Source organism: Pongo abelii, chromosome 4, assembly GCF_028885655.2.
Source record: "Pongo abelii isolate AG06213 chromosome 4, NHGRI_mPonAbe1-v2.0_pri, whole genome shotgun sequence".
NCBI classification, from domain to species: domain Eukaryota; kingdom Metazoa; phylum Chordata; class Mammalia; order Primates; family Hominidae; genus Pongo; species Pongo abelii.
In genome coordinates, this window is record NC_071989.2 from 146,757,328 (window position 1) to 146,769,788 (window position 12,461).

At 40.8% G+C, this 12,461-nt stretch overlaps 1 protein-coding gene across 2 annotated transcripts in view; it reads left to right on the plus strand.

Annotated features, from left to right (window-relative positions):
- Window positions 1-12,461, plus strand: part of KDM3B (lysine demethylase 3B) — an 84,142-nt gene that overhangs the window by 13,467 nt on the left and 58,214 nt on the right. For both annotated transcript variants that reach the window (XM_024247247.3, XM_024247248.3), the window contains exons 2-4: window positions 6,058-6,225; window positions 8,465-8,578; window positions 11,077-11,182. In XM_024247247.3, coding sequence (XP_024103015.3) covers window positions 6,058-6,225; window positions 8,465-8,578; window positions 11,077-11,182 — 388 coding nt within the window. The remainder of the gene's footprint in view (window positions 1-6,057; window positions 6,226-8,464; window positions 8,579-11,076; window positions 11,183-12,461) is intronic.

Sequence of the window (12,461 nt, forward strand, 5' to 3'; positions counted from 1 at the left end):
GCATCAGCCACCATGCCTGGCCCCCATTATCTTTCTATAGTTTACTAGGTCTCCCCACCACCTTTAAAACTGTCAGTGCTCCTTCAAGGCCTATAGAGGTAACATAAACTCAGATAGGTCTAGGGAGGAACTAGACTTGTGAGAAACAGCTGGGTGACAGACCAAAAGGTGTAGTGGGCATTGGCAGCTGCTGGAGAGTGCACACGCTGCATAAAGATATTCAAATGCACAATATAAACAAACGAAAGAACACTCCTGGCCAAACAACATCTTTGTCGACAGGTTTCAATTTTTCAACCATTAATATGCCAGTCGGAGCTCTTTACAGCTTACTTACTAGCCTCCTCCTCCTCCTACTCCCAGAACACTTGATCTGCTTTTATTTTTCTCTGCCTTTGTACCTGCTGGAAAGTCTTTCCTTCTGTTTTCTGCCAGAAGGATGCAGCTTGTCCTTTAAGACCCAGTTTGTATACTACTACCTCTTCTGTGAAACTGTTCTGGTTTCCCAAGGCAGATGACTTGTCTAATCTAACATAGCCTATTCAGATCTTTATTATTACCCTGATTACTTCGCACTGTAATAGTTTCTGTACCTCTGTGTTGGGCTCATCTAGGGTGTGAGTCCCTACTGTCAAGTTGCTACCTTATTTACCTTGATATTCTTGGCCCTGTCAAGTGCTTCACTTATAAGAGGCATTGCATTTTTGTTAAGAGTGTGAATAAATGAATAATGTTATTAATTATAGTAAGAATGGCCTTGATAACAGCCAGAATCCAAACTGATGATTACATGACAAACATGAAGCCCCATGTCACTTAGATTACTACCATCTGATTTTGTCAAACTTAGGATAATTTATTTTTAAAAAACTTATTTATATGTCACTAAAATGAATATAAATCACATGTAGGCCACAAAGAGAAATGAAAGCAAGAGTTTTAACACTAACTTTTCTTAACTAATAAAATACTTGTAATCCTTGGGTCCTAACTGAAGCATGTGTTGTACCATTTGCTACTTTTACTCTGATAGTAGAAATTTAATCAGATTTTTTTTTTAATTTCTTAGCTGATCATGGTTTGTATTAATCAGGCTTTTAAAAAATTATCTCAGTGGGGCATGATGGCTCACTCCTGTAATCCCAGCGATTTGGGAGGCCGAGCCAGGTGGATCACGAGGTCAGGAGTTCGAGACCAGCCTGACCAACATGGTGAAACCCTGTCTCTACTAAAAATACAAAAATTAGCCGGGTGTGGTGGCAGGCACCTGTAGTCCCAGCTACTCAGAAGGCTGAGGCAGGAGAATCACTTGAACCCGGGAGGCGGAGGTTGCAGTGAGCTGAGATCGTGCCACTGCACTTCATCCTGGGCAACAGAGTGAGACTCCATCTCAAAAAGAAGAAAAAATCTCAAACTGTTTAACTGTTTTAGTCCTCCCCTACTAAGATTATCAACCTCCCTTGGTCATCTTTGACTCAATCCAATCACTACCCTTATTTTTGCTAGTTTCTGTCCCTTCTGGTCCTGTGGCCTGGCCACTACCATTAAGAGTATGTGTTCTATGTACTTAGATTTAAAATAGTTCTTATTCTTTTTCTTTCTTTCTTTCTTTTTTTTTTTTTTTTTTTTTTTTTGTGGAGACAGGGTCTCACTCTGTTGCCCAGGCTGGAGTACAGGGGCTTGATCGTAGCTCACTGTAGCCTTGAACTCCTTGGCCCAAGCTGTCCTCCCATCTCAGCCTCCTGAGTAGTGGGGACTACAGATGTACCCCACCATGCCTGGTTATTTTTTTCTATTTTTTTGGTAGAGACAGGATCTTGCTATGTTGCCAGGGCTGGTTTTGAACTCTTGAACTGCTGGGCTCAAGTGATCCTCCCGCCTCAGCCTCCCACAGTGCTGGGATTACAGGTGTGGGCCACTGCGTCCCACTTGAAATGATTCTTTACTTTGTATGCTCTAACTCTTTCATTTTTGTAGCTAGGAAGCGAAGTACAGTCCTGGGCCAGAAATAAGCTTCACTCTTGGGGGAATATGTTTACATATATCCATAGTCCATATTTACATATATCTACATTCCATATTGCTCTCAAAACAAATTCATATTATCAGATTGGGGCTGTCGTTTGATCCCGGAATGTGTAGTACAGGGTTGTTTCAGATTTAACACTTTATTCCATGTCCTTTGCTCAAGTAAGGTAAGAGATAATTACCCTTAAATTAGGTAAAATGTAACTCCCAAATATTTTAGCTTTTTCCTAATGTTTTTAGGTATGCGATAATAGTATTGAATTCTTGAATATTAACTTTTTAAATATTCAAGTTCTTATGTACAAAGAATAAAAATCATTACAGCTTTAGCCCAGTGACTTATTTTAGTGTTGTTCTTGTATTTGTGTGTTGCTATAACTTAGAATGTTATGATTCCTATGTTGATTTTTAAAGTGGTTGGCAGTTTAGAACTATACATCATGGCACCTAGCCATTGGTTACCATGGAGCCTCAGCCTCTGGTTTTCTGAGGACACCTGGTAGAGTACTGTGTCACTCAGGGTCAGATCCAGTCTGGGCATTGAACATTCCAGACTGCTTTTCATGATTTGCAAGGTCTTGTCTGTCCTCCAGCCATCGTTTCCTCCTGACATCAGTTCATCTTTGTGATGGTAGCACTTCTTTTCTCTGGTTCAAAATTGAAGTCATTTTTTAATTCTCCCGTACTTCTACATTCAGCCAGTCATCAAGCTTTGTGATAGGGCTCTTGGATTCTCATAAGCGCAAGTCACTTCCTTCCTCATGTTATTACCCCCGACTCTGGGGTCATGTAAGAACACTCCCTACTACTCCCCCACCGTATACACACACAAAAAACCTTTTAATGATAGTTGCACGCACACACCCACACCTCCCATTGACAGCTGGATGAAGCCCCAATCTTTTATCCAAGTGTTCAAGATCTTCCACATCTACTCCTAACCTTTTTAGCCTCATTGGCTACTGCTTCCTTCCCACAGTGTGTTAAATAGGTCCTGACCATCCCAGAGCTTAACTGGGGCTTTTGTTGTCCTCAGCCTCTATCAGTTCCTCTGCACATCTGAAGTGATCTTATGCCTCTGAATACCCACCATACTTTATTTTACCCTATTTCTGTTTATCCTGTGACATACTGTTGCCCAAATAGTGCTTTATAATCAGCCAAAGTGCTTAGAATCTGTTCCTTTATTTAATTTTCACAACCAGTCCATGAGGTAAGAAAGATGTGCCATATCACAAAAGAGGAAACTAAGATTTGAGGAAGGAAAAGTAAGTTGTCTAAGTTTTGCAAGAGAGTGGAACTGAGACACTAATCCAGGCCTCCTGGAACATGAGCTCCAAGCTTTGTACGTTATGCTGCCTTTCTTGGTGCTGGAGTCTGCACTTAAATGTAAGTTTGAATATATCTCTCTCTTTCCAGTTGTCTGTAAGTTACTTGAAGGCAGGGGCTATGTCTTATTCCCCTACAACATGTATGTATGAATGAGCCTATTTATATATTAAATATAGTACAGTTCAGTGTTCTGTCCTTTTTCTTTGTAAACATCATTCTTCTCCTCTCTGAGCCTTGCATCGCCATCTTTTTATTAAGTAGAAATGAAGCTTACTTTTCTCATTGCTAATTTCTTTGTTGGAGTATTACAGATAATAGAACTAGAACTTTATAATGAATTTAACTTCTGGGATAACTTTTTAGCAATGCAGTTCACAAGTATTTGTTGCCTGTGAAGAGATTAAACCAATAGCTAGGCTACTGAGCTATGGTTCCATACTTTCCATGTATAAATTTCCTGAATTTTCATATCATTAGAATTTTTATGTTGGTTACTTGAGAACATATATACCAACCAAAAAAAAGCCATTGTGAATTCAGTAATATTTTTCTTCAAATTTTTTCCACTGTGGTAAAATACACATAAAATTTTATTAAGTTTTTAATGGATTTGAATTTTATTAATTACATTATCTACATGTATTTGAAACATGATAGTACATACATCTGCAAGACCTGGCATTCACTCTACAGGAAATGCTTGGTGCCCATAGTACTTACAGATCCTCCTGGTAACTCCACAGTTGCCAGTTGGGAGTCACATCTATGGGGATTCTAATATTGTCCTGCGTCACTTAGTGTTGCCTTAAGAAGTTTCATGTGAGATTTTTTTTTTTTTTTTTTTTCGAGACAGAGTTTTGCTCTTGTTGCCCAGGCTGGAGTACAATGGCACGATCTCAGCTCACTGCAACCTCCGCCTCCTGGGTTCAAGTGATTCATCTGCCTCAGCCTCCTGAGTAGCTGGAATTATAGGTGCCCACCATCATACCCAGCTAATTTTTGTATTTTTAGTAGAGACAGGGTTTCACCATCTTGGCCAGGTTGGTCGTGAACTCCCGACCTTGTGATCCACCCGCCTCGGCCTCCCAAAGTTCTGGGATTGCAGGCATGAGCCACTGCACCTGGCCTCATATTTAGTTTTTGATGCTGTGTTGACTCATCTTCAGAAGTCAATTTGTATAGAAAGTCAAAGCTGGGACCAGCCAGGGTAGCTCACGCCTGTAATCCCAGCACTTTGTGAGGCTGAGGCAGGAAGATTGCTTGACTCCAGGAGTTCGAGACCAGCCTGGGCAACATAGTGAGACCCTGTCTCTACAAATAATCAAAAATTACCTGGACATGGTAGTGTGTGCCTATAGTCTCAGCTACCCAGGAGGCTGAGGGAGAATTGCTTGAGCCTAGGAAGTCGAGGCTGTAGTGAGCCATGATTGTGCCACAACACTCAGTTTGGGCAACAAAGTGAGACCCTGTCTCAAAAACAAACAAACAAAAAAGTCAAATCTAAGCATAATATTTATTAGAAAAATATAGCTTCATTTAATGTAATCTGCTTTCAGAACTGTATAAATACAGTGCCTGCTTAAGTATATCTCAAGAAGTGGAGTATCTGTTCAGGGAAGAAGAAAGCATTGTTGTGACTACAGCAAGTCTCTGCTAACAGATGTGAGATTACTGCTGATAGTTGCACTTAAGACTCCACATGCAGCTGGGTGTGGTGGCTCATACCTGTAATCCCAACACTTTGGGAGGCCAAGGTAGGAGGATCACTTGAGCCCAGGAGTTCAAGACTGGCCTGGGTAACACAGCAAGACCCTATCTCTACCGAAATAATTAATTTTAATTTAATTTTAAATTTTAAAAAAGGCTGGGCACGGTGGCTCATGCCTGCAATCCCAGACTTTGTGAGGCCGAGGTGGGCAGATCCCTTGTTCAGGAGTTCAAGGCCAGCCTGGGCAACATGGTGAAACTGCGTCTCTGCAAAAAATAAGCCGGGCATGGTGGCACATGCTAGTGGTTCCAGCTACTTGGGAGACTGAGGCAGGAGGATCATTTGAGCCCAGGATGCGGAGGTTGCAGTGAGCTGAGATCACGCCATTTCACTCCAGCTTGGGCGACAGAGTGAGACCCTGTCTCAATCGATCAATCAGTCAATAGAATCCACACGCAGGAATGGGAGAGCAATGATTGTCAGCATTTTATCTTTTTGAATTTTTGCCATATACATACATCACCTATTCAAAAAATAATTAAAAGTTCACAGTCATTTCAATAGAAGTATTAAAAATTTCTTCCTATTGGATTATGAGCTTTTTGAGACCAAGAAGTATGCCAGATTCTTTTCTGTATTCCTGAACCTAGTATAGTACCTTATATATGGTAAGCTCTCAGCTAGTATGTGTAGATATGAATTAGAAACTAAAAGTTGCAAATTTCAGTAGGGACATGACTAAAAATTACTAAATGACTGTGAATAGTTCATGCCTCCTTAACTCTGTTCCTCCTTTTCAGAATGGGGCTGAGACCAGCTTCCTGGCTCTGAAGATCAGCTTTTATTGACACCCATTAAAATAACTTAAACACAAGTTAGAATTATTCCTAGTCAGTTGTTCAAAACATTGGGGTTTATGTTCATTTATAAGTATAGTGTGAGATTTTTCCAAGTGTGACTTCCAAACTGCTTTTTATCTCTTTTTGCAGATCTTTGTAGAATTTGATGGCTGTAACTGGAAGCAACACTCCTGGGTAAAAGTTCATGCTGAGGAAGTTATTGTGCTTCTGCTGGAAGGATCTCTTGTATGGGCGCCCCGTGAGGACCCAGTCCTTCTCCAGGGCACTCGAGTCTCCATTGCACAATGGCCAGCCCTGGTGAGTGGCTTTTACTGGGTGGGAACATATTTGAGCTTTACTCCTATAATATAACTATGACATGTTAGGGACAGAGTATGTGTAAGAACTACATACTTTGTCCTTAACGTACATTTATTCTGAAGTTACTAATGCAAAAATTAGGAGCAGTCTTTTCTCCTTTGTCCTCCAAAATGTTTTATATTAGGTGATATTTGATATGAAAATTTTTTTGGCCGGACACGGTGGCTCATGCCTTGTAATCCCAGCACTTTGGGAGGCTGAGGCAGGTAGATCCCTTAAGCTCAGGAGTTTGAGATCATCCTGGGTAACATGCCAAAACCCCATCTCTACAAAAAATACAAAAATTAGCTAGGTCTGGTAGCACATGTCTGTGGTCCCAGCTACTTGTGGGGCTGAGGTGGGAGGATGGCTTGAGCCCAGGAGGTTGAGGCTACAGTGAGCCATGATTGTGCCACTGCATCCAGCCTGGGTGACAGAGTGAGACCCCTGTCTCAAAAACAAAAAAAACAACAATGAAAAGAATTTTTTCACCTTTAGTCTTTTCTCAGAGCAAGGTTTTAAAACATGATTTGTAACCTTTAAAGTTTTTTTTCAATTATGGAGTGAAACAAAATAGCATTATAAAATTTATTTTATTTTTTTGAGACAGGGTCTGACTCTGTCACTCAGGCTGGAATGCAGTGGTGCAATCAGAGCTCACTGCAACCTCTGATCCCCAGGCTTAAGCCATCCTCCCACCTCAACCTCCCAAGTAGCTGGGAGTACAGATGCACAGCACTGCACCCAGCCTAATTTTTGTATTTTTTTGTAGGGATGGTTGCTCATCATGTTGCCTAGGCTGGTCTTGAACTCCTGGTCTCAAGCAGTCCACCTGCTTCAGCCTCCCAAAGTGCTGGGATTATAGGCATGAGCCACTGTACCTGGCTATGTGTTATAAAATTTAATTGTGAGAGTATCCATTTGTTTCTGTCTTATTAGCAAAGTATAGGTATAAATGGTAACTTCTAAAAAATCCTGATTCTCATGTGGCTAACCAAATTAAATAAATAATATTCAAAACAATTTTTTTAACCTATTAATGGTATATATCATCACTTACTAAACTGTCTTTTCTTATTTTTTTTGTCTTTTGTTTTTTGTTTTTTTTTTTTTGAGACAAAGTCTCACCCTGTCACCCAAGCTGGAGTGCAGTGGCACGATCTAGGCTCACTGCAACCTCCGCTTCCCGGGTTCAAGTGATTCTCTTGCCTCAGCCTCCCATGTAGCTGGGATTATAGGCACGTGCCACCATGCCCAGCTAATTTTTGTATTTTTAGTAGAGACAGGGTTTCACCATGTTGTCCAGGCTGGTCTTGAACTCCTAACCTCAGGTGAGCCACTACGCCCAGCGCTTTCATTTGTTTTTTTTGGTTGTTGTTGTTGAGACGGAGTTTCGTTCTTGTTGCCCAGGCTGGAGTGCAATGGCATGATCTCGGCTCACCACAACCCCCGCCTCACAGGTTCAAGTGGTTCTCCTGCCTCAGCCTCCCAAGTAACTGGGATTATAGGCACCCACCACCATGTCCAGCTTATTTTTTGTATTTTTAGTAGAGACAGCGTTTCACCGCATTAGCCAAGATGGTCTTGATCTCCTGACCTTGTGATCCACCCACCTCGGCCTCCCAAAGTGCTGGGATTACAGGCGTGAGCCACTGTGCCCGGGCTCTCATTTGTTTTTAAGGCCACTTTCCAGTTGAACTTTTACGAGAAGCTCTTGTATAAGTGCATGTGGGGTCTCTTCATGACTTTTTTGTAGGCTATTTATTTATGAAATGGTAATATGAATTAACCATGCATATTTATGCTGTTAATTATTTCATAAATTTCACAAAGATTTCAAGAGTTCTGAGATGATAACAGTATAACTCTTTATTCTGGGAATTTACTATAATTTAGCTCCCTTGAAGCCTAATAAGATTAGCCCGATCCCTAGGCAGAATTAGGAGAATTTCTGATTCCTCTTGTCCTTTTTAGCCAATAAGAGTATTGAGCTGACTTTCTGCATTAGTTAGCTTCCCATGACTATTTGAGGGGTAGATGCTAGGTTGAGAATGTTTCCAAGGACTTATGCTTTAGCTTATCTGTATTTACTGGGATGAAAGATATAATAGTTCTTTCTTTGAAGTTAGAGATTTGTTTGAATTGCTATTTTTTAATTCCCAAGTTCTAATCAATTTCTTGTCATTGTACTTCACAGACTTTTACTCCCCTTGTAGATAAACTGGGTTTGGGTTCTGTGGTTCCAGTGGAATATCTTCTGGATAGAGAGCTTCGGTTCCTGTCAGATGCCAATGGGTTGCATCTGTTTCAGGTATTTAACACTTGCTCTAGTCTTGAGCCTATTATTTTTTTCGTTGCTAATTTCTTTGTTGATATAAATATAGGTGTTTCCCCTTTTACTGGGTGGGAACATATTAGCATTTCTTTTATTACTTCCTCCAATAAATATGCTGTGCCTTTTTTATTTTTTATTTTATTTTATTTATTTTATTTTATTTTTTGAGACAGAGTCTCAATCTGTACCCCAGGCTGGAGTGCAGTGGTGCAATCTCGACTCACTGCAACCTCCGCCTCTCGGGTTCACTCCATTCTCCTGCCTCAGCCTCCCAAGTAGCGCCTGCCACAACGCCCGGCTAATTTTTTGTATTTTTGGTAGAGACGGGGTTTCACCATGTTAGCCAGGATGGTCTTGATCTCCTGACCTCGTGATCCGCCCGCCTCGGCCTCCCAAAGTGCTGGGATTACAGGCGTGAGCCACCGCGCCCAGCCTATTTTATTTTTTTGAGACAGAGAGTTTTGCTCTTGTTGCCCAGGCTGGAGTGCAATGGTGTGATCTTGGCTCACTGAAACCTCTGCTTCCTGGATTCAAGCAATTCTCCTGCCTCAGCCTCCCAAGTAGCTGGGATTACAGGCATGTGCCACCACACCTGGATAATTTTTGTATTATTAGTAGAGATGGGGTTTCACCATGTTGGTCAGGCTAGTCTCGAACTTCTGACTTCAGGCGATCCACCTGCCTTGGCTTCCCAAAGTGCTGGGATTACAGGTGTGATCAACCACGCCTGGCATTTTTAAATTTTTATTTATTTATTTATTTTGAGAAAGTCACCTTGGCTGGAGTGCAGTGGCTCCATCTCACCTCACTGCAACCTCCACCTCCCGGTTTCAAGTGATTCTTGTGCCTCAGCCTCCCAACTAGCTTGGGATCAAAGGCACATGCCATCACACCTGGCTAATTTTTGTAGTCTTAGTAGAGACGGGGATTCACCATGTTGCCCAGGCTGGTCTCAAACTCCTGGCCTCAAGTGATCCACCTGCCTTGCCCTCCCAAAGTGCTGGGATTACAGGCGTGAGCCACCATACCCAACCTCCCTGTGCATTTTAAAGTCTTTCTGCTCCCTTGCAAAGTACTTTTGGTGGCTGAGGCTTGTTTCTTCTACACAGCCTCACCCTACCTTAAAACCACCCAAGACTTAAGACCACAATTCTGAGTCCCTTCAGAAGAGGTGGCTTCGTCCAGGCGCGGTGGCCCACGCCTGTAATCCCAGCACTTTGGGAGGCCGAGACGGGCGGATCATGAGGTCAGGAGATCGAGACCATCCTGGCTAAAACAGTGAAACCCCGTCTCTACTAAAATACAAAAAAATTAGCCGGGCGTGGTGGTGGACGCCTGTAGTCCCAGCTAATCGGGAGGCTGAGGCAGGAGAATGGCGTGAACCTGGGAGGCAGAGCTTGCAGTGAACCAAGATCGCGCCACTGCACTCCAGCCTGGGCGACTGAGTGAGACTCCATCTCAAGAAAAAAAGAAGAAAAAAAAAAGGCAGAGGTGGCTTCTCTGAGGTGGCTGTTTCTGTAACTTGAGTCCGAGGGGGCCTATTCATTATTGACATCCAGGAGTTTGGACTGGTTCCAAGCAGCATGAAGTATCGTAGTTACAAAGAAAAGGGACAAGTTAATAGTTAAAACAAACCAGTGTCTGAGTTATAGTTTCAGAATTTAGGGAAATATATTTATTTCTCACTTGTAAGGGTTGCTGTCTGCAGGAAGAAAATTAGGAGACTCCTAAGAGTTTTACTGTCTTACTGAGACAGACCAGAGCAGTTATTTCCTAAACTGTCTTCTGTGAGATGTTAATTATGATTTCTTTGTTGATATGTCTTCCCCGCTTGTTAGGTTAATGATGATTTCTTTGTTGATATGTCTTCCTCGCTCGTTAGGCCTCATTCCCTCTCAGCAGCCTTGCTTTATTCATATTTATAATCCTTGTGCTTTATGAGATAGCACTTAGTAAATGTTGGATAAATAATGAAATAAGCAAAAAGATTTGCAAGGAATAAAATGTTTTATGGTCAGATAAGTATGAGAAACACTGGCCTAAATAAGTTTCTTTCCTGTATGACTTCTCAGAGCCTTTAATAGGCTATTGTATGTAGAAAGATATATAATATTTCCTAATCCTAATTGATCCTAGCATTCTTAATTTTTGCAGAACATCTCATGAGACTAGAGTTCTCTTTTTTTGTTGTTCAAGAGACAGGGTCTTGTTCTGTCACCTAGGCTGGAATGCAGTGGCGCAGCCATAGCTCACTGCAGCCTCAAATTCCTGGGTTCAAGCGATACTCCTGCCTTGGCCTCCCAAAGTACTAAGATTACAGGCATGATCACCACGTCTAGCCTGAGACTAAGGTTCTACAGATATTGTTTGGCAAATGTTGATATACAGCTCCTTAGGATATGATTTTTCTCAGCTGATTAGATGTTTGCTATTCATTTTAACATTCAGTTGTTTTCTTCTTTTATCTTTACCAGATGGGAACGGATAGCCAAAACCAGATTCTTTTGGAACATGCTGCACTGAGAGAAACAGTTAATGCTTTGATCAGTGACCAAAAGCTACAAGAGATATTCAGCCGAGGTAAGAACGGATAGTATTCTGTCCCTGAACTCTGATTCGGGTGAATGATCACTGTTGAGTGATAGTATGGAATCCCATGCAACCTTAAACATTTGTACTTATCTCCTTTTTGTGGGCAGAGTCAGATGCCACATGAAAGATAATAATTATTATTTATTAAAAAATAATAAAAATAAAGAGTATCTCCAGTTAGCTGGATCTCTGGAATAGAGATCTCATTCTCGCTCCATCACTCACTCGTCTTATGGAGGTGTCTGTAACAGAGGTGAGACTCTGTGTTTTTCTGTCTAAGGTCCATCCATCCCCTTAAAGATGCTCTTAGAACAAAAACAGGATCTCATTCAGACCAGTGTTTCTGGTTCATTCTGCATTTCATAATATACAGTTTTATTGTGAGTTGAGTTTTAGTTTTTTTTATTTCTTAAATATTGCCATGTACTAGACAGTGTTAAGGCATTGGGGATATAGCAATGAATTAGAAAATCTTTGCTTTTTTAACTTAAAATCTGCAAGTTTCTCAAGAACTAAAAACTTAACACCAACAAATAACACCTTGGTGTGCAAGGTATAAAATAATGTGTTCACAGACTCATTCCCATTAAAAGCATGTTGTTTTTAATAATGAAAACAATTATTAGCTTTCAAGTTCAGATACAAGTTTTGCCCAAGATTCTACACAAAAGGTAAACTATTGGCTTCATTTATGTCATACAGTCACTCCCCTTCCTTTCTTGATCTCATAATAATCATTATTTTCAGGGAAATAGTTTCCTTGTTTCTCTTTTGTCAAAATAAATCTAAACAGGTAAAGGTAGAAAAACTGACCTATTGGGGAAGGAAGGTGTCAGGATAAAATGATGTTAAATAATCAAGGAAAGATACGGCAGAAGAAAGAATATGAGGAAAATTGATAGCAGAAAAGAAAATTGAGTGGACAGGAGAGGTAGGGAGATATATATATAGAGAGAGAGAGAGATATATATCAATATATCTATATATATATAATGTATAGAAAAGTTACGGAAGCTTAATTTTAGCTCTGAGAGAGAATAATCTTAAATTGGTAATGATTTAGCTATATAGTCTCAAATGTACAAGGATATGTGGGAGAGAGAAACTGTCCTTAGAGGATAGCTTAAATTGCAGGGTAACATTACCTGCTGATAAAGTAATATATTTGAAACTCTGTGTTCCTAGGAAGACAGGTGCTATATTTATATTTGTTCAGCCTATTATTAGTGCAGAAGACTGGAAACTTCATAAATTGAACTCTTCACCC